At 43.7% G+C, this 22,743-nt stretch overlaps 1 protein-coding gene across 2 annotated transcripts in view; it reads right to left on the bottom strand.

Annotated features, from left to right (window-relative positions):
- Positions 1-22,743, bottom strand: part of TUBGCP2 (tubulin gamma complex associated protein 2) — a 478,187-nt gene that overhangs the window by 183,847 nt on the left and 271,597 nt on the right. For both annotated transcript variants that reach the window (XM_040435527.1, XM_040435528.1), the window contains exons 9-11: positions 9,135-9,280; positions 8,854-9,034; positions 1,959-2,139 (exon numbers count right to left, since the gene is read on the bottom strand). In XM_040435527.1, coding sequence (XP_040291461.1) covers positions 1,959-2,139; positions 8,854-9,034; positions 9,135-9,280 — 508 coding nt within the window. The remainder of the gene's footprint in view (positions 1-1,958; positions 2,140-8,853; positions 9,035-9,134; positions 9,281-22,743) is intronic.

Below are 22,743 nucleotides of genomic sequence, written 5' to 3'. Positions count from 1 at the left end.
TGAGCAGAGTGGATTAGTCCACATCCTGCCTCATGGGGAGGGAAGGAAGTTAGAGTTAGTGTGCCAGCCACCCCTGCTAGGGGAAGACTGTGCGTGTAGGAGCTCCCAGATATAGGGATCCAAAGTCAGGATCTTGTCTCGGCTGAGACATTGATCATCATCCCCAGCCCGAGCCTTGCAGCCTCAGCTGGAATAAAGCAAGCAGCCACCTCCAGTTACAGGAAGAAGCATACCCTGAGACAATAACTGTGAGTACCGTCCAGAGACTCCAGGAAAAGCCATATTCCTCCTCAGCAAGTCAGTCCCCAAGACAGCAGAAGATAGTAAGCGCAGAAGCCAAATTCCTGCCATATTACAGAGCACTAAGCAGACGTCCTTTTCCTGCAAAAGCTCCAGATAGAGCAGAAGATAATTTCCTACTACACATTACCAATACCTGCTGGGACCAAAGACTATTGATGTACCTTGTTTGGATGAAAGTAGTAACTAGTAGTAACTGGTAAAGTTCAAACTAGTAAAGACATGTTTGAACTTTACCAAAGGTCTGGATCTCAATTACTGCTGCAAATCCCTCTATTACTCATACTAGCAACACACTCAATTTATTGCAAGTGAGCCAGGATCCAGGAGTCCAGCCGTACCCAGGTAGGAGACACCGTTGACACTATTGCCATTACCACACAGAGACATTACACCACTCTGGCATTCCTAACCTGGTACGTGAGTGACAACACCTTAAAGGGCCCTGTGTTAGTACCCTGCGCACGCTGCAATTGGAGTCATAAACAAAACTATAGACTATCATACCCATATCCTGACCCAATGCAAATTTGGCATCCGTGTAACCCTACCACGGTCTGGCTCTATTGCACATCTGCATATTCATTTATCATATAGGGCAGGATGTTTTTTCATCTGTTTTGAGTAATTTTTTATTAGCCTGCTGCGGTGACAGTAAAGAGCGCCGAGACCAGCAGAAGCGGGCTCTCTGCATGGCATCATTATAACAGGGTGCTACAACTATCCATCGCTGTGTAAAGTGACCCCTTCTGGCTGTAAAATTATGAGCCTGCAGGCTGTGAATTTACCCCTTCATGCCCTGACTAGGCAGTAGAAGAAGCATCCAGAGTAGGACAGGTAAGTTGATTTTTTTTTTGTCTGCTTTGAGCATGGGGGTCTGAATTGAGGTCTAAATGGGGGTCATTCACATTGACTGATCTGGGGCCAAGTTACAAGGAAGTTGTAAGAGTTAGCACAGTCTGATATTCGGTACATGGCCTCCAGTTCACATTGATTATTTTTATTGTCGCACAGGCTCGTGTAAAGGCTGCGCCGGTTATTTGCGCTGTGAGGCAGTAAAGCGAATAATGAATCACTCCACTGTGCATTCAAATGTTTGTTGAATATTCCTCATCCATGTACTTCTATGTGCTCCCCATGTGTGTAAGTAGAATAGATGTGTTTGTTGTGGGCGCATGAAGCACAACGTAGCTGACTAAAACTATTAACCCCACAAGCTAGACCCAAAAGTTAATAACCTTGACCCCTCCACTTCAATAAACAACAGGGAATATTCAATCAATATATATTATTTTTCTTAATTTTTTTGTTGTCTAAACCTGGGTTGCGCCTTATGGTCAGGTGTGACTCAGTCCTGAAAATACGATATGCACTGCATGTTTAATCGAGCAATGTAAGTTATAGCTAGTATAGGTGAAGCCAACTTTTTTACACTTAGTATCACCCTTTTATTAGTATTATTAGTAGAGCTTTCACTGTGGTTCCATATTTCCCAATTATACTAACAACATTTTTTGATTATTACAAAAAGAAATACATTCAAATAACAAGACGTGTCTAGAAAGCAAAGGTAATATTTCTGGTCATTTATTAACACTTAAAAATAGCATAGCTGAAATCAAACAGAAATCCTGCTTGCTTAAAAAAGTTAATGGTACCTTTAGATCATCCTTAAAAGGATCTGTATTTGCCGTACTCATTCGCAAAGCCAGTTCTAATAAAGCCTCCAGTCGTGTTGGGATGATATCTTCCACAGTCTTCTTCAGTTCTTCCTCTGTGAGGTCCATAAAATGAACAAAGAAGTCTCCTTGATCCATCAGAAAGTAATGCTTGATTGACCTTACAAGAATGTTAAAAAAAAATTTGAAAAAATAAAAAAAGCCATAAAAGGTGGATCTTTTTGACCAAAAACATTTTTTGCCTTTAAAATTGGAAAAATACCATTAAAAGGGTTTTACATTGATGGGTTTCAGGATAGGCCATCTGCATTTTATCTGGCTTAAAGGGGTTGTCCAGGCTTTTATTATTGATGATCTATATCAGATTGGTGGGGGTTCGACACCTGGCACCCCCACTGATCAGCTTTATGAGGAGACAGTGCGCGTAATGTGCACGCGCAGTCTCCCTTCCTGAACATCGCTGCTGTTTATAGCAAAGCAGCAGCGAACAGGAATAGAGAAGGGAGGCGGCATGTGCACACTGTGAGCGCAGTCTCCTCATACTGCTGGTCGGCGGGGGTGCTGGTTGTCGAACCCCCACCGATCTGATATAGATGACCTATCCTAAGGATAGATCATCAATAATAAAAGCTCGGACAACCCCTTTAAGCCAGATAAAATGCAGATGGCCTATCCTGAAACCCATAGATAAGCAGTATGAGGAGACAATGCGAGCAGTGTGCACGTGCCATCTCCCTTCTCTATTCCTGTTCGCTGCTGCTTTGCCATAGACAGCAGCGATGAACTGGAAGAGAGAAGCACATTGCACGTGCTATGACCTGACTCTGCACACTGTCAGGTGACAGTGCAGAGCGGGGCGGAGAAGACAGGGGAGCAAGGCGCCGGACACGGAGATGAAGAGGAGCCGTGGCGCAGGAGAGGTGAGGAGTTTTTTTTATTTTATTCATCTGAGGTCTGATAGGGGGGTTAATAAAAGTCTGATAGGGGGGGTTAATAAAGGTCTGATCTGAGGTCTGATAGGGGTTAATAAAGTCAGTGAGGAGGGGGGATGGTGTGGAAAATGGCATTTGGCACTAGTATATTATAAATGTAAAATATAAATTGACTACCAACTAATGGCTTTATTAAATTTACAATTTACATTTATAACATACTAGTGGCAAATGCAAATTTCCACCACCTCAGTGACTACCAACTAATATAATATATATATTATGAGATATAAAATATCGGTATAAATTATTGGCCTAAAGGTTAACAAATTATCGGTATCGTCTCTAAAAAACTAATATCGGTCGATCCCTAGTGAAGACAAGTCTAATATAACTAAATACTGAGTGCTTTAATCTGTGTGTTTATTAAAAACTATTTTACTTCCTAATTAGGTGCCTGAAGCTCGTTTATCTTTATCGCTTTGGAATCTGTACACTGATTACACTGTGGAGCTTCCGTGAGTACTGTTCTAGCAGTAGCAGACATCACTGCTCCTGCTTTTGCCAGCTCTGCAATGCTAAAGCCTGGCATAGTACATCAGTGCTATGCAGAGCTTTTAGCACAGTGAGCAGGCAGAAACTCTGCATAGCACATCACTGTTCCTTTCGTTTTCCACTGCCCATAATGGATCTGGCACAGGCGGTGAAAAAAATTAAGTATATTACAAAAACTAATTATATGCTATTTACAACCTAATAATATGTATATTTACGTTAGGCGGTTGGCCTAACATATACGTTGGCTGTTAGCTATTTAACCCTTTCACACTACCTTTTTTTTTTTGCCGTTTTCATTTTTCTTCCCCATCTTCTTTGGGCCATAACTTTTTTATATTTCCGTTCACATAGCTGTATGAGGGCTTATTTTTTACGGGACAAATTGTACTTTTTAATGCTACTATTAATTAAGGCATAAAATATAGTTGGAGGCGGTAAAAAAAATTCCAAAAAGGGAGAAATTGGAAAAAAAAAAAACGCATATACTCCACCATTTTACGGGTTTTTTAAACTTTGATTTAAAAAAATTGTTTTGTTTTTTCACATCACTTTATTCTGACCCCCATAACTTTTTTATACTTATGTCTACTGAGCTATTTAGGGACAAATAGTTAGTTATAGTTTTTATTGATATCATTTTGGAGTGTGCGTGACTATTTGATCACGGTGATACCCATGATGTTTATATTTATTGTTATTTAGGTATTCATTTTTTTATTATTCGGAAAGGGGGTGATTTAAACTCGTATTTTTTATTTATTTTTGAACATTTTTGTTTCATTTTTTGTGATGATGTTGAAGCTCATATAAAAGCCTATAAATTATGTTTTTTAATTTTAAATTTTGTACCATCGGTGCAGGGGTGTCGGTAGGAAAAGGGCTTTTTTCGCATTTAGATGCCGTGATCTCACTTGATCACGGCATTATTGCCGGTCACAGTAATTAGCAGCAGGTCTCTGCTGTTTGAAATAGCAGAGACCTGCCGGCCATGGCGCCATGTTAATACATCGCTCCAGCGCCGTAGTGAAATGGTTAAAGATGGCGCCTGCAACAGGCGTCTGCTATTTTAATCAGCAGACACCTGGGGCTAATGTAGGTCACTGATCACAATTGCAAAAAGGATGGTGGCTCACTCACTGTTCCACTTTTGGGAAGGTGCACTGCCCTACAGCACTCCCTAATGCTGATAAAGTGAAAAGGATAGAGAAATGGGTTGGGCGTCACTCAAATATCAGGCAAACATATAGCCAAGTTTGGTTATATCACAGAAAATGTTATATATCACACACATAATATATACAACATGTTGCATAAAAACAATATACTTTAAAAACAGCAATATGTAAAATGTGAAATTTAAAAAATAAATAGCACTGAGTCAATTGTGCCAAAAAGGAGGCTGTATCACCGTAACCTCTATATGTTATCCCAAAGTCTGTGGTCAAAGAGAAAGAAAGTCTCATGCAGATGTATGTCACTATAAGGCTATATCGCCGAGACCTTTGTGAAATATCCCAAAATCTGTGACCCAGAGGAATGGAGTCTCATACAATTGTATATCACAATGGGCTATATCATGAGAGTCATATATTCAATAGTCCTCAAATAACAGTGCTCAAGCGATACTCATGTAACAGGGTACTTTACCACTCCTGCGTCTTCTATTGTAGTAGGTTCGCTTGTGCACCTGGAGCTTTTGATGTAATGCTCTGCTGTGAGCTGCAAGGACCTGCAGGTAGGATTTCCCAGGCTCTTGAGTGTTCGTTGTAGCTGAAACGCCGCCCCTTGGGCAGAAAGAAGACGATTCTACCAGGTTATAAAACATCAGTTTACTTTATTTATAAGGTGGACAGGGGGTATACTTATATGATTTTAATACACTTTAGAAGACCTGTGCAGTCATATATATAGCTAAATATGCTTATTGGGCCTGTCAGTGTCCCTTTAAGGAGATTTGAAATCCCCGCCTGGAAGCCTAAATCACATGACCGCCTAGTGTACCACGTAGGACGCCACACAGGTCCTGGCAGGTCAAAGCGGTGGAACAGAGCTGTACCGCTACAACAAACACTCAAGAGCCTGGGAAATCTTACCTGCAGGTCCTTGCAGCTCACAGCAGAGCATTACATCAAAAGCTCCAGGTGCACAAGCGAACCTACTACAATAGAAGACGCAGGAGTGGTAAAGTACCCTGTTACATGAGTATCGCTTGAGCACTGTTATATGAGGACTATTGAATATATGACTCTCATGATATAGCCCATTGTGATATACAATTGTATGAGACTCCATTCCTCTGGGTCACAGATTTGGGGATATTTCACAAAGGTCTCGGCGATATAGCCTTATAGTGACATACATCTGCATGAGACTTTCTTTCTCTTTGACCACAGACTTTGGGATAACATATAGAGGTTACGGTGATACAGCCTCCTTTTTGGCACAATTGACTCAGTGCTATTTATTTTTTAAATTTCACATTTTACATATTGCTGTTTTTAACCGCTTCACGTCCGCCCATAGACTATAAACGTCCTATGGGTGGACGTCTATTTCTGACAGCACGTTTTAAAACGTCCTGTCAGAAATAGCAGCTGCACGCTAATCGTGCAGCTGCTGATCGGGATGCCCGCTGTCAATGACAGCAGGGCAACCCTAAGACAAGGCAGGGACAGTTCCCAGGTGTCCCTGCCTTCACGATCGCTGCAGACACAGCGCTCACCGTTCCTGTTCCGCCGTGACCGGAGTGTGCAGGAGCTGTGTGAGGTCTCTCAGAGACCTCGATCAGCCCTGCTCTGAGGCTGTACAGCGCTGGATTGCTGCTGTACAGCCTCTATAGGGGTGCATTTGTCCTGTAACTGGGGCTACTATGTCAGCCCCAGTTACAGGAGAAATCAACTGTGAAAAAAAAAAGAAAAAGTGAAGCAAATGTCCCCCAGAGGTCTTGTATGACCTTATGGGGGACGAAAAGAGTAAAAAAAAATAAAAAAAATAAAGGGTTGAAAAAATAAAATAAAATAAAGTTTCACATGTAAAAAAAAAAAAAAAGTTCCCAAGTTAGGAATAAAAAAAAAATTAAAATAGAAAAAATAAAATAAAATAGACATATTTGGTATTGCCGCGTCCGAAAAAAACAGCTCTATAAAAATATCACATGACCTAACCCCTCGGGTGAACACCGTAAAAAAAAAAAAAAAAAAAACCTGTGTCAAACAAGCAACCTTGCATCACAAAAGGTGCAACACCAAGTGATCAAAAATGCGTATGTCCCACAAAATAGTACCAATAAAACAGTCACTTCAACCCGCAAAAAATGAGCCCCTACATAAGAAAATCTCTCAAAAAATAAAAAAACTATAGCTCTCAGAACATGGACACATTAAAACATAATTTTTTTGTTTCAAAAATGCTATTATTGTGTAAAACTTTAATAAATGAGAAAAAGTATACATATTAGGTATCGCCACGTCCGTAACAATCTGCTCTATAAAAATCTCACTTGACTGAACCCCTCAGGTGAACGCTGTAAAAATAAATAAATAGAAACTGTGCTAAAACAACCAATTTTTTGGTCACCTTGCCCCATAAAGTGTTATAATGAATGATCAAAAAATCATATGTACCCAAAATTAGTACTAATAAAACTGGCACCTTATCCCCTAGTTTCCAAAATGGGGTCACTTCTTGGGAGTTTCTACTGTAAGGGTGCATCAGGGGGCTTCAAATGGGACATGGCATCTAAAAACCATGTGGAGTTCCTTTTCTTCTGCGCCCTGCCGTGTGCCCATACAGCAGTTTATGACCACATGTGGGGTGTTTCTGTAAACCGCAGAATCTGGGTAATAAATATTGAGTTTTGTTTGGCTGTTAACCATCGATGTGTTAAAGAAAAAAATTGATTAAAATGGAAAATCTGCCAAAAAAGTGAAATTTAAAAATTTGATCTCCATTTTCCTTTAATTCTTGTGGAACGCCTAAAGGGTTAACAAAGTCTGTAAAATCGGTTTTGAATACCTTGAGGGGTGTAGTTTCTACAATGAGGTCATTTATGGGGGTATCCACTATGTAGGCCCCACAAAGTGACTTCAGACCTGAACTGGTCCTTATAAAGTGGGTTTTGGCAATTTTCTTATAAATTTGAAGAATTGCTTCTAAACTTCTAAGCCTTCTAACGTCCTAAAAAAATAAAATGACATTTCCAAAATGATGCCAACATAAAGTAGACATATGGGGAATGTTAAATAATAAATATTTTATGAGGTATCACTTTGTTTTAAAAGCAGAGAAATTGAAATTTAGAAAATTGCGAATTTTTCTAATTTTTGGGAAAATTTGGGATTTTTTCATAAATAAAGGTGAAATATTTTGACTCAAATTTATGACTATCATGAAGTACAATGTGTCACGAGAAAACAATCTCTGAATGACTTGGATAAATAAAGGCGTTCCAAAGTTATTACCACATAAAGTGAGATATGTCAGTTTTGCAAAATTTGGCCTGGTCAGGAAGGGGGCAAATGGCCCAGATGGGAAGTGGTTAAAGTATATTGTTTTAATGCAACATGTTGTATATATTATGTGTGTGATATATAAAATTTTCTGTGATATAACCAAACTTGGTTATATGTTTGCCTGATATTTGAGTGACGCCCAACCCATTTCTCTATCCAGGTCACTGATCACGTTGATCACAAACATTCAACCCCTCAGATGCCGTGGTCAAATATGACCACAGCATCAGGGAGCTCAAAAACCTGCCGTGTACTGGATCAACGGTCAACCTAGCGAGGACTGGGGCAGCTGGATGTTGTGTACGGCAGCCTCGGTCCTCCTGAATTATCTGAAAAAAAATAAAATAGCCGTCACACAGCTCAATGCACATAAAAATTATGGGTTTTTTAATATGGCGATTTAAAAGAACAAATGTGTTTTTTCCAAAGGTTTCTTGTTTGAGTATTAAAACACATGAAAAACTATACATATGTGGTAAAACGAAAGAAAAACTATACATATGTGGTATTGTTGTAATCGTACTAACTCAGGTCAATTTTACTGCATAGAAAATGCTGCAAAAAAACAACACATAAAAATGTGGCAGAATAGATTTTGTTTGTTTTTTATAATTCCACCCCATTTGACATTTGTTTTCCCTATTCCCACTATGTTGTATGCAACCGTATATGGTGCCATAAAATAAGCCCTCATATGGTTATATGAGGGGGGGGGGGGGAGAGAAGGATGGCTGGTAAGGTTGGACGTAAAGAATGGAAACAAAATAAATGGAAAATAGCCCAGTCCTGAAAGGGTTAAACAGTTTTTAATAACATTGTTCAAAAGGTTGCGAACAATTTAACTTATATACAGTACCATGAAGGTTCACATACCGAAGATGAGCAGTCAACTCTTTCTCTTCCATCAAAAAATCCAAAAGTATTTTGCTGGCATAATTATATGCCTTCTCAATCTGTTCAAAATAGACACGCTCCTTGAGTGTATAAATGATTTCCTTGGCATCAGGACATGTGACATCATGACCACACTCTCTGACTACATTAAGATATTTACCTAATAAAGAACAAAAGTGTAAAATGATCAATACTTCTTATAGAAAGACTACTGCTGTGTACTTCCATGTACTATAAAACCCAAACAGGATATAAATTACCTGTACTAAGGATCTGGTCTGCAACCTTCTGAAGGAATGATGGGATCTGCTGTTGCACAATAGTGTATCGCTGATCCCAGTACTTGTCATTATAATCCTCTTGGATTTTTTCTTTTTGTAACACGTGTTCTTCTATCATAAATTCACTGCACAAGCAAAACAAAAACGCTTGTGAGAAACAGAGTTCAGGGGGGGAAAAAACAAAACCAATTTTTTTCTCTTTTTTTGCATGGTTGGTAAGGTTAGAAAAAGACTAACCCCTAACCCATTAAGCCCAACCTATAATCATACAGTGTTGATCCAGAAAAAGGCAATAAACTTCTATATGGCCGATGCTAATTATTCCATATTAAAGGGTATCCGGTGGAAACAGGTTAATACTCATGGCGTACCTGTCAAAGAACAGAAAATTACTTAGGCCTATTTTACATCTGCATTAAGCAGATCCGGCAGGATGTTCCCGTCAGGAACAGTCTGCCAAATTAGTTATTGCAGGGCACTGCTGGAATTCCGTCCAGGCCCCATTTATTATAATGGGGATCTGAGGAGATCCAGCCACAACCCAGCAAATATTCCGAGCGCCTGTTGGTTCTGCTTAACGCAGATGTGAAACAAGCCTGATCTAGCAGATCCCGTGCCACTGCACGCCAGACTGTGTTGAGCCAGCTGCAGTGGTGAAGTCACATTTCTTCAGTACTGCTTGAGGCCAGGGATTACACATATTAGATCCAGCATTCTCATCTTATGTAACAACCTTTTATGTGGTACAATTTAAATGCTATTAACATATCTATACAAATTATTTGACCCTGGCATATGTAAAGGCACTTAATTCATAATTTGCCTATAGTCCTCAGACTGTTTTTGCCTTATCTTGACATATGCCTTTCATTCCCATAAAACTTAACTTTTATTACAACTGAATCATTATTATTGACCATTAAATAATACCCATTTAAAAACTATCAGTTGTGTAGACAGTTTTTTGTTGATGATTCAGTTTATACTCAGTTCACTATCTGGGCTGTAATTCAATAAGGGGCTGGAAGCTGCGCACTGGCTCCAGACTCTCCCTATTCTTATTCTGAATACACTTGTGTTTAGGCTGAATACACTTGATGCCAATTACACTACATTATTATGCTGAATACACTTATTACTGAATACTCTCCATTATGCTTAATACGCTCAATATCAATAAGCTACACCCGGCGATGGGCATGGTTTGCGCACCGAATTTCGCCAGTTTGTTTTTAGGGTGGTGGGAACAACGTACAGTATTCACAGAAGAACATGCAAATCTCACAAAATACATCACATTTTGGGGTCGTTATATAGACATTTTAATTTTCTGGGATGGCAGAAAAGATGACTGAAAAAATGGTGACAATTCTAAATGAAGATACAATAGACCTCAAATTTACAGCAGAAATAGATGAAACAAAAAATAGGCTACACAACTGATAGTTTTTAAACAGGTAGATTTAATAGTCAATAATAATGATTCAGTTGTAATAAAAGTTTTAGTGAAAGGCATATGTCAAGATAAGGCAAAAACAGTCTGAGAACTATAGGCAAATTAATATATCTAGACACAACATCCACAGCATCACACTGGCCCAGTCTGGAACCTACCTCCTCGTAAAAGCTGATCAGATTGACAGGACCAATCACTCACTAACCTGAGATACTCCAGCATCTAAGAAAGTGATTCTGACAATGTTATTGTGTGACACATTGTACTTGATGTTAGTGGTGAATTTTGGTCGATATGCTTTACTTTTATTAAAATCAAAGTGTCATATTAACAGAAAATTTTAAAAAATTGCAGTTTTCAAAATCTTAACTTTTCTGCTTTTAGGACAGTTAGTCATACCAGACAAATAAGTTAAAAACTAACATTAGCAATACATCTACTTGATTGTGCCATTATTTCTCTACCACTACCAGAACAGACCATTCACCCCCCCCCCCCCTCCTGACCAAGAATAATTTAGCAAATCTGATGTGTGTCACTTTATGTGGTAATAATGTTAGAATAGTTTTACTTATCTAAACCATTCTGAGAGTGCTTTTTCATGACGCATTGTACTTCATTTTCTGTCGATATGTTTTACCTTTATTTATAAAAAAAAATAAAAAATTTTACCAAAAATGTTAATTTCTTTGCTTTTAAGACAGATTGTAATACCTCAAAAAATACCCTATAAGATGCACCTGCCCAAATGCGACACCTTGGTTTTGGAGGAGGAAAATAAGAAAACAATGTTTCATTTGACCTCAGATCATACCACCAATCAGACCCCCAATGTTAATCAATTCTCAACTCAGAGCCCCAATCAGACCCCCAATATTAATAAGACCCCAATGTAAATAAGAGTCCCCCCCCATTCAGACATCAGATGAGAGTACCAAAGCAAATTACCCCAATTCAGACCCCATGCTCAGAGCAGACAAAAAAAACAAACAAATTACTTACCGGTAATTCCCTTTTCATGAATCCACCATGACGGCATACTATGAAAGAGATGACCCGCCTCCAACCAGGTAGGGACAGGAAGTATAAATTAGACCCTCCTCCAGCTCTTCCTCAGTGTCTTTCTGGACCGATAGCCTAGAGAGTCTTATCCTCACATATAAAGGATTATTATATATCTACAAATATTTTTATTTATTTTTTTGCATTCACAACCACACACACCTTCACCTAATTTTTTGGCCTATATGTGGCCCTGTATGTACATATTCCTACATAAATTTATTCATATACGTAATTCGGGTGGGAAATCAGTGCCGTCATGGAGGATTCATGAAAAGGGAATTACCGGTAAGTAATTTGGTTTTTCCCTTTCATCCTTCATGACGGCATACCATGAGATATAACAGATTAATACCTCTTATTAGGGGGGAGAACTATGGCCTGAAGCACCTTCCTGCCAAAAGCGAGCTCCTGACTAGCTGTAGTATCCACTCTATAATGTTTAATAAATGTATGAGGACTTGACCATGTCGCTGCTTTGCATATCTGTTCTAATGAGGCACTTGCCCTTTCTGCCCAGGATGCAGCCACAAATCTTGTGGAATGTGCTGTAAAGGACTTTGGTGGAGGCATATTTGACACTTTATATGACTCTGAAATTGCCATTTTTATCCATCTGCATAAGGAGTTTTATGTGGCTTTTTGCCCTTTATGTGTTCCATTGAGTTGGACAAATAGATAGTCCGTTTTCCTGAACTTTTTTGTAACTTCTAGATAGAGTAACACAGCCCTACGTACATCTAAATTGTGAAAATTCCTTTCCCCTTCTGTTTTTGGGTTTGAGCAGAATGATGGGACAATAATCTCCTCCTGCCTGTGGAAGTTTGATACCACTTTAGGAAGAAAAGAATTGTCCAGTCTGAATACAATTCTGTCCGAAAATATGGTGCAAAAAGGTTCCCCTATTTTTAGAGCTTGGATTTCACTCACTCTTCGCGCTGAGGTGATTGATACCAGGAATAAAGTCTTCAGAGATAAATATATCAACGAGGTTTCTGACAGGGGTTCAAACGGAGCGTTTGTCAAACCTAATAGCACTACATTGAGATCCCAAGGGGAAACTGTAGGTCTTAGGAACAGTCTTAACCAATCTGCACCTTTTAGAAAACGGATCACCCAAGGATGTTCCGCAATTTTTTCACCGAACACTGCGCTTAAGGCTGATATGTGCACTCTTAACGTGTTTGGGCGTAAACCTTTTTTAAAGCCGGACTGCAGGAAACCTAGAACTGCTTAGACTGAACTTCTGCGAAGAAGTTTTTTCCTGGATGCACCAACAGCAAAATTTATTCCATACCTTACGATAAATTTTAGAAGTTACATCTTTTCTGCTGGCTGATATAGTGTTAATAATGGCTTCTGATAGGCCCTTAGCTCTCAAAATCATCCTTTCAGGTTCCAAGCCGTTAGGTGTAACCTTTCTATCTGGGGATGGTAGATCGGGCCCTGGGATAGTAGATCCTGTTGCCAAGGAAGGATCCATGGGCTCTGGACTGAAAGCGTTTTCAGTAACGGAAACCATGTTTTTTTTGGCCATAGAGGGGCTATTAGTATCACATGAGCCCTGTCTAGCCGAATCTTTTTTAGGACCCTGGGAATTAATTGAAAAGGGGGGGAAGGCATATGCTAGTTGAAAATCCCATTTTTGGGACAGTGCATCTACCCCTATGTTTCCGTCGAACGGATTCAGAGAAAAAAACTTTTTTAGTTTTGTGTTTGTGGCTGAAGCAAAAAGATCTACTTGTGGGGTTCCCCACAATTTTGTGATTTGAAGAAAGACGTGTCTTTCTAGGCTCCATTCTGTTGTTATTAAGGAAGTTCTGCTTAAAAAGTCTGTTTCTATGTTCAGGGATCCTTTTAGATAGATTGATAGGGATCTTAATTGAATCTCCGCCCAGGAGAATATTTTTTCTGTTAGTTTGCTCAATGCTAAACTTCTTGTCCCGCCTTGATCGTTTAGGTAAGCAACTACTGTTGTAATGTCCGTTCTTACCTAAACGTCTTTGTTTTGTATAAGGTGGGCAAACACCTTTATCGCTTCCCAGACTGCCGTGAGTTCTCTTTGATTTGACAACAGAGATTTTTGAGTGACAGACCACTCTCCTTGGGAATAGAGATGAGAACAATGCGCTCCCCATCCCCAAAGACTTACGTCCGTCGTGATAACGACTAATTGTTCGGGGTTCCAAGGAACTCCCTTTAATAGATGGTTTGACTGTTTCCACCACTGTAGGTACTGAAACACTGGTCTGGGAATTTCAATTATTTCCTCTAGAGAATCCAGGCTTCTGTTCCAACACTCTAAAATCCATTGTTGCAGGATCCGGGTGTGGAACTGAGCCCATCTTACAGCCGGGATGCATGAGGTCAGAGAGTCCAGTAGTTTCATTGCTTCTCTGATCGTACATACAGGTTGATTTTGGAAATTTGTTGCCTTTTCGCTTATCGCCATTACCTTCTGGTCTGTAAGAACTGTCTCTTGGTGGATCGTATCTAGACGAACCCCCAGGAAGGTTAGTTTCTGGGATGGGCAAGGATTTGACTTTTTCCAATTTATTAGCCACCCTGAACGGTACAGAGTTTGGCAAGTCAAAAACAGATTGTTTTTGAGATCTGTCTCTGAATTGCCTATGATCAACAGGTCGTCTAAGTAAGGGAATATCAGCCACTACCTCCAACATTACCTTGGTAAATACCCTTGGTGCGGATGTGTCATGGTCTTACCTGCTTGCTGCTCTCCTTCGTTTGACATGTGCTGGCGGCCATCTTGGATTCTGGGTTACTTGTAGCCTTCCACCTTGCGGCTCGTCCTTCCCCTGGGAGGAGCTGGATGCCTAGCTCATATATATAGGAGGTCTGTGGCTTCAGTTCCTTGCTTGGTCCTCTTGTGTTCACATGCTTCTAAGACTGCTGCTGCTTCTGGTTCCTGATCCTGGCTTCGTCTGACTACCCTTCTGGTTCCTGATCCTGGCTTCGTCTGACTACCCTGCTGGTTCCTGATCCTGGCTTCGTCTGACTACCCTGCTGGTTCCTGATCCTGGCTTCGTCTGACTACCCTGCTGGTTCCTGATCCTGGCTTCGTCTGACTACCCTTCTGGTTCCTGATCTCTGGCTTCGCAAAGACTCTGCTCGGTTTCACCATCCGTTTGGACTTTTGCTTTACAGCTTTATTTTCAATAAAGCCTTCTTATTTTCACTTATCTCTTGTTGTACGTCTGGTTCATGGTTCCGTGACATTAGGACCAAGCCATGAATTCTGACGGTACAGGGCCATCCTCGCTACTCACGCTGGTTGCCAGACTTGATCAGCAGGATCACCTGTTGGGTCGGTTCGCTGTGGCGTTGCAAACCCTGCTTGAACGCACGGCTCATTTCGCTCCCGTTGCCGATGGGTCGGTTGTCGCTCCTGGGCTCGCTCCTTCTGCCGCTCCGGTTGTTGCGCCAGAGTCTACCCCGACACCTGTTGTTGCGCCTGCGGTTTTTCGGGGTATGACCGGTTCTGCCCCTCTTCCACAGCGCTTTGGGGGAGAGCCAACTCAGTGCCGAGGTTTCCTTAACCAGGTGGGCATTTATTTCGAGTTGCTGCCACATGCCTTTCCTACTGAGAGATCAAAGGTGGGCTTCTTGATCTCGCTGCTCTCGGACAAGGCCTTGGCCTGGGCCAGCCCTTTATGGGAGAACAACAATCCGGTGGTTGCCGAGTTTTCCGGTTTTGTTGCTTCTCTTCGGAAGGTATTCGATGTGCCGGCTCGTGCTGCCTCTGCTGCGAAGCTCCTTATGTCCATCAGACAGGGTTCACGATCCGTAGCTGAATACGCCATTGAGTTTCGTACCCTGGCAGCAGAGGTGGGCTGGAATAATGAGGCTCTGGTCGCTGCTTTCTCTCATGGTCTCTCGGATGCCTTGAAGGATGAGGTTGCAGCTAAGGACCTACCAGTTGAGCTCGAGTCTCTTATTTCTTTCCTGATTTTGATTGACACCAGACTCAGGGAGAGACCTTCCTTTAAGGAGAACCTGCGGAGGTCTTCTAACAGATTGGTGCCTACGTTTGCTGTCCCACCCGTGCCTCCCTCTCCTCCCACGCCTCCTGGGGATGACTTGTCTGGGGGTGAACCCATGCAGCTGGGGTTTGCTCGCCTGTCCGAGGGCACTCCGGAGACGTGAGGGCCGATGCATGTACTGTGGTCTCGGTGGGCATTTTCGGTTGGCATGTCCGAACCGTCCGGGAAACGCTCGTACCCTGAGATCCTGTCGGGGGCAGATCTTGGGTGGAGTCTCCTCGTCCCCGGTTTCCCGTGTTGACAAACCACTGATCACTGTTTTCCTCTCCTGGGTCGGGGGCTCGGTGACGACCCAGGCGTTGGTGGACTCTGGTGCTGGTGGTTTGTTCATTGATAGTGTGTTCGCTGCCGCCAATTCCATTCCTCTGCAGGCTCGAGGTTCCCCACTGGCTCTTAAGGCGATAGACGGCAGACCCCTTCTGCCGCCACACGTGACTCATGAGACCCTTCCAGTGGGGATAGCCATTGGTGCCGTTCACAGAGAGTCGGTCTGCCTCCAGGTTATTTCGTATCAACACTACTCGGTGGTCTTGGTGTACCCCTGGCTCCAGAAGCATAATCCGACTTTCGATTGGAGATCGGTCGAGATCCTCTCGTGGTCACCGCAGTGTGGGGCTAGTTGCATCCATGGGTCTGTCAAGTTGCTGTGTACTTCCTCGGACTCTCTGTTGCCTCCTGAATACGAGGAGTACCGGGATGTATTCGATAAGGTGCGCGCGGTTGCCCTACCTCCGCACCGCCCATATGATTGTGCCATAGAGTTACAATCTGGTGCCGTTCCTCCTCGTGGCAAAGTCTATCCACTGTCGGTAGCGGAGAATGAGGCCATGGAGGAGTACGTGAGGGAGGCGCTTTCACGCGGACACATTCGCAAATCTTCGTCCCCGGCAGGGGCTGGATTTTTCTTTGTGAAAAAGAAGGGCAGTGAGTTGAGGCCTTGCATCGATTACAGGGGTCTCAATCGCATCACGATCAAGAACGCTTACCCGATACCCTTGATTTCCGAGCTGTTCGATCGCCTTAAAGGGGCCACGGTCTTTACCAAACTCGACCTGAGGGCGGCATATAACCTGGTAAGGATCAAGGCGGGCGATGAGTGGAAGACCGCGTTTAACACCAGGACCGGTCATTACGAATCCTTGGTTATGCCCTTTGGGTTGTGCAATGCGCCCGCAGTCTTTCAGGAATTCATCAACGATGTTTTCCGTGACCTGTTGCAGCAGTGTGTGGTAGTCTATTTGCATGACATCTTGGTATATTCTGAATCCATGGAGGCCCACATTCTGGATGTCAGACGAGTGTTGCAACGGTTACGAGAGAACAAGCTGTTCGGTAAGCTTGAGAAATGCGAATTTCACCGATCCCAGGTAACCTTCTTAGGTTACATCATTTCCGCTGAGGGGTTCTCCATGGATCCTGAGGTTTCGGCTGTCTTACAGTGGCCCCAGCCCAGTGGTCTTCGTTCCCTGCAGCGCTTTTTGGGCTTCGCCAATTATTATCGGAAGTTCATCAGGGACTTTTCCATGCTGGCCAAGCCTCTCACGGATCTGACCAGGAAGGGCAGTAATTCCCAGGTCTGGCCGCTCGAGGCCATCCGAGCTTTTGAGGCCCTAAAGTCCGCCTTTGTGTCGGCTCCGGTTCTGTCGCATCCCAACCCTGGGTTGCCCTTTGTCCTCGAGGTGGACGCGTCTGAGACGGGAGTAGGCGCCCTTCTGTCTCAGCGTAGAACACCAGAGGGTCCTCTGCTTCCTTGTGGGTTTTACTCCCGGAAACTGTCTTCCGCGTAGTGCAACTATCAGATTAGTGACAGGGAGTTATTGGCCATCGTGCAGGCCCTTAAAGAATGGAGGCTCTTGCTCGAGGGTTCGGTGGTTCCGGTTCTCATCCTGACGGACCACAAGAATCTGACCTACCTTTCTGAGGCCAAGAGATTGACACCACGTCAGGCCAGATGGGCTCTGTTCTTGTCACGTTTTAATTACGTGGTCTCCTACCTACCCGGTTCCAAGAACATCAGGGCGGATGCCTTATCACGGCAGTACTCCGAGCTGTCCACGGAGGAGTCGATTCCGACTTCGGTCATACCTCCGAATCAGATCCTGGCCGCCATTCGCACCAGCCTGACCTCTCCCCTGGGTGAGCAGATTTTGGCGGCTCAATCTGGTGCTCCCTCTGGGAGACCCAACGGCAGATGTTTTGTGCCTGAGGAGTTGCGCACTCGGTTGTTGCGAACCTACCATAACTCCAAGACCGCGGGGCATCCTGGAAAGAATCAGCTGTCCTGGGCTGTTTCACGTCTGTTCTGGTGGCCTTCCCTACGTTCTGACATCGCCGCATATGTAGCGGCATGCTCCGTTTGTGCCCAGAGTAAGTCCCCTCGGCACCTTCCGTTGGGCCTTCTGAAACCCATAGCCACCGGGGAGCGTCCATGGTCACACCTGGGGATGGATTTCATTGTGGACCTCCCTGCATCCCGAGGCCATACGGTCATTCTCATGATTGTGGATCGGTTTTCCAAAATGTGCCACTGTGTTCCTCTCAAGAAGTTACCCTCTGCACAAGAGTTGGCCACGATTTTTGCCAGGGAGGTCTTCCGGTTGCACGGTTTGCCTAAGGAGATTGTGTCGGATCGGGGGAGTCAGTTTGTGTCCAGGTTCTGGCGCGCCTTTTGCTCCCAGTTGGGGATTCCTCTCTCCTTCTCCTCGGCCTACCACCCTCAGTCCAATGGGGCCGCAGAACGATCCAATCAGGCCTTGGAGCAATTCCTTCGTTGCTATGTCTCCGATCACCAAGACAATTGGGTTGACCTCCTGCCTTGGGCTGAGTTTGCCAGGAACACGGCGGTGAACTCTTCCTCTGGGACGTCTCCCTTCATGGCCAATTATGGGTTCCAACCTGCCGTGTTACCGGAGGTATTCTCTCCCCAGGATATTCCGGCTGTGGAGGATCACCTTTCCGTCCTACGTGCTTCTTGGGTACAGATCCAGAAGTCCCTTGAGGTCTCTGCCCAGCGCCAGAGACTCCAGGCTGATCGCAGACGAGCGCCTGCTCCTTCCTACCAGGTCGGAGACCGTGTATGGTTGTCCACCCGCAACCTCAACCTTCGAGTGCCCACTCCCAAGCTGGCGCCTCGCTTTGTTGGTCCCTTCCGAGTGCTTCGCAGGGTAAACCCGGTAGCCTATGCCCTTGCGCTTCCTCCTGGCATGCGGATCTCCAACGTGTTTAATGTCTCCCTGTTGAAGCCACTGGTGTGTAATCGTTTCACTTCCTCGGTTCCTCGGCCTCGTCCGGTCCAAGTGGGCAATCGTGAGGAATATGAGGTGAGCAATATCCTGGACTCACGCCTGGTCCGCGGTCGGTTGCAGTTTTTGGTCCATTGGCGTGGTTATGGTCCAGAGGAGCGTTCCTGGGTTCCCTCCGCAGATGTCCATGCTCCTGCCTTGCTCCGAGCCTTCCACGCACGCTTCCCTCAGAAACCGTTTTGTGCTCCGCGGAGGAGGGGCCCTTGAGGGGGAGGTACTGTCATGGTCTTACCTGCTTGCTGCTCTCCTTCGTTTGACATGTGCTGGCGGCCATCTTGGTTTCTGGGTTTCTTGTAGCCTTCCACCCTGCGGCTCCTCCTTCCCCTGGGAGGAGCTGGATGCCTAGCTCATATATATAGGAGGTCTGTGGCTTCAGTTCCTTGCTTGGTCCTCTTGTGTTCACATGCTTCTAAGACTGCTGCTGCTTCTGGTTCCTGATCCTGGCTTCGTCTGACTACCCTTCTGGTTCCTGATCCTGGCTTCGTCTGACTACCCTGCTGGTTCCTGATCCTGGCTTCGTCTGACTACCCTGCTGGTTCCTGATCCTGGCTTCGTCTGACTACCCTGCTGGTTCCTGATCCTGGCTTCGTCTGACTACCCTTCTGGTTCCTGACCTCTGGCTTCGCAAAGACTCTGCTCGGTTTCACCATCCGTTTGGACTTTTGCTTTACAGCTTTATTTTCAATAAAGCCTTCTTATTTTCACTTATCTCTTGTTGTACGTCTGGTTCATGGTTCCGTGACAGGATGTAATTCCAAATGGGAGTACCTGAAACTGGAAATGGCATAGTTTTCTTCCTAAGAAAACCGCTATGCGGAGAAACTTTTGGGATTCCTCGCAAATTGGGATATGGAAATAAGCATCCTTTAGGTCGATCGATGTAAAAAAATCTCCTTTTAACAGGTTTATTATGGACCTTTTTGTTTCCATTTTGAACCGGACTTGTTTTATGAATTTGTTTAATTTTTTAAAGTTTATTATTAGTCGAGATTTTCCGTCTGTTTTTTTTTACCAGAAAAACGGTTGAATAATAGCCTTTCCTCTGTTGAGAGAGAGGAACCGGGACAATGGCCTTTTGGGCCAACAAATCCCGAATCCCCCCTTCCAAATTTTTCTGTAACACAGACGATCTTTGGATGGGGGTTATTCTGAATACATTTGGGGGAGGAGGAAGGCGAAAGGTAATATTGTAACCTTTTGAAATGATGTTTAACACCCAGGGATTTATTGTGATATTTTCCCATTCCTTTAAGAACAGCTTCAGTCTTCCTCCTACCACTCTGGCGTCATTCTACGAAAGGGAAACTTCCTTTTATTTGTATCTTTGGGAAATGATTTTTTTGAGTCCGCGGCCTTCTCTAAAATGGATTCAAGATCTTGGCCGAACAGTAGGTTCCCATAAAAGGGCAAACTACAAAGCCTTGTTTTTGAACCGGTATCACCGGACCAGGATTTTAACCAGAGAGCTCTCCTAGCTGCAACTGCTAGGCCAGAGGTCTTAGCGGCCATTCTGACTGACTCTGCCGTGGAGTCTGACAGGAAATCAACTGCTTTCACTAGTAGGGGAAAGGAGTCTTTTAAAGTATCATAAGAGGCTCCTTCTTTCAGGAGAATCTCTAACTGTAACAGCCACTGTTTTAAAGACCTTGATACAGATGTGGCCGCCAGATTAGGCTTGAATAGTGCTGTGCTAGCCTCCCAGACATTTTTAAGAACTTGATCAGTTTTTTTGTCCATGGGATCCTTTAAGGTCCCCATATCTTCAAATGGGAGAGCATTAGCCCCTTTCAATAGTTTGGATAAAGATACATCCACTTTGGGGCAAGTTGTTAATAGGGCCTTGTCTTCTTTACAGAACGGGAGGCGACGTTTCATTGTTTTTGGGACAAATAGTTTTTTATCTGGGGATTTCCATTCTCTTTTAATTAGTTCCATCATGTTTTTATGGACCGGAAATACCCTTTTTTTCCTTTGTTCTAGACCGCTATACATTTGGTCCTGGGCAGACCTCTGCACTTTCTCGTCTGAGAGCCCCATAGTAGCCCTAATGGCTTTTACTAACTCCTTCGTTAGTTTTTTATACTCTGAATCAGACCTGGAAGAGATCTCGGAATCTTTATCCTCCGAATCCGACTCGGGCTCTGAGTCAGAGGATGGCACGGAGATGCTCAATTTAGGATCTCTGTGTTTAGAGCTAGATGTCCCAGGAGTAACAACCAGACTTTCTGCCATAGCAGATCTCATTTCTTCCCGTATTACATCTCGTAGCTCCTCTCTAATTGACGGAACTAAGTCCTTCACCATATTAGAGGTACATTTTTTGAAACGTTTTTTGTTATAAGCGTCGGGCAATTTAGCTGAACACATAACACATTTTTTTGTTTTTGGACTAGCTTTTTTCTGACCTATATCCTTATCACTCTGCATTCATACAGGGAGAGCCATAGAGGGGGAGAGAGAGAGAGATGAGAGGCACATACTGGGGTTAGCAACTAATACAACCAGCACTCACCCAACCCCCAGGACCTTAACTTACAATAGAGGGTCCCTGAGAGGTTTGCATCTGGCCAGGTTGTTCAGACATGTTGCAGCAACACTCTCTACAAAACCCCCCTTAAATACTCTCACCTGCAGACCTCAGATCAGTGGGCGACTTCCGCCATGATCAGCGTGCCTATTTGCCGTTCCGCCCCCACCGCGTGTATTCCATAGAGCGGAAGTTCCGGTTGGAACGCACGTGAACCGCATAGGACTTCCAGTAGCGTTCTTTGCGAGAGCCGAAACTATCGGATCGCAATGCGGAGCTCCTAAACAGACCGGAGGGACTCCCTGAGTGTCCGATCGCACATGGACCTCCACGCCCGACACACCATGCGGGAGGTAAGGAGCAGGGATCCTGACAGTCTTTACAGCCCCACAATACCCAACTAGGGCACGGGTGCCGTCTGCTTCCCTCATGTGCTTAAGGCATTTCTTTACTTCTTACCGCCTCTGCCTGCTTGTAACAGAAACGAGCTCATAGCATGTGGCATGAGGATGATCCATCTCCTACCTGGAGGGACAGGAAGACACTGAGGAAGAGCTGGAGGAGAGTCATTTATACTTCCTGTCCCTACCTGGTTGGAGGCGGGTCATCTCTCTCATGGTATGCCGTCATGGAGGATGAAAGGGAAAAATTATAATATCAACTTACTACTTCTGCTAAAGAAACTGCCATCGCTCCTGTCAGCTAGCTTCTTGTTCTTCCTGCTGTGTTGTGACCAGACGCACAGTGTGAGGTCACAGAGTGCCGGCGTCCTCACATTGTTCACAGTCACAGCACAGAGAGGCTGAGGTAGACACTAGGTAGCTGTGAGTACAGAGCCAGGGGAGCACTTCATTCACCACTTTCTGGTCCTGATCCACAATGTAACTGCTCATCAGCATTCACCCCATAAGAAGCACTGACATATTCCGCCTACTGTGGAGGGGGAAAAAAGTGTGTCTAATATGTCGAAAAATACGGTAGTTATTAACATTCACCATATATCTACTTTATGTTAGCATAGTTTTGGTAATATATATTTTTTTTTTAGGACGTTAGAAGGTTTTGAATTTTAGAAGCAAGTTTTAAAGAAAACTTCCAAAATCAACTTTAAGGACCAAATCAATTTTAAAGTCACTTTGAGGAGCTTACATAATAGAAACCACCCATAAATTACCCAATT

Source organism: Bufo bufo, chromosome 6 (genome assembly GCF_905171765.1).
Source record: "Bufo bufo chromosome 6, aBufBuf1.1, whole genome shotgun sequence".
Lineage (NCBI taxonomy): Eukaryota > Metazoa > Chordata > Amphibia > Anura > Bufonidae > Bufo > Bufo bufo.
Note: the sequence above shows the minus strand (reverse complement) of the source record. Positions and strands in the feature narration are given on the sequence as shown.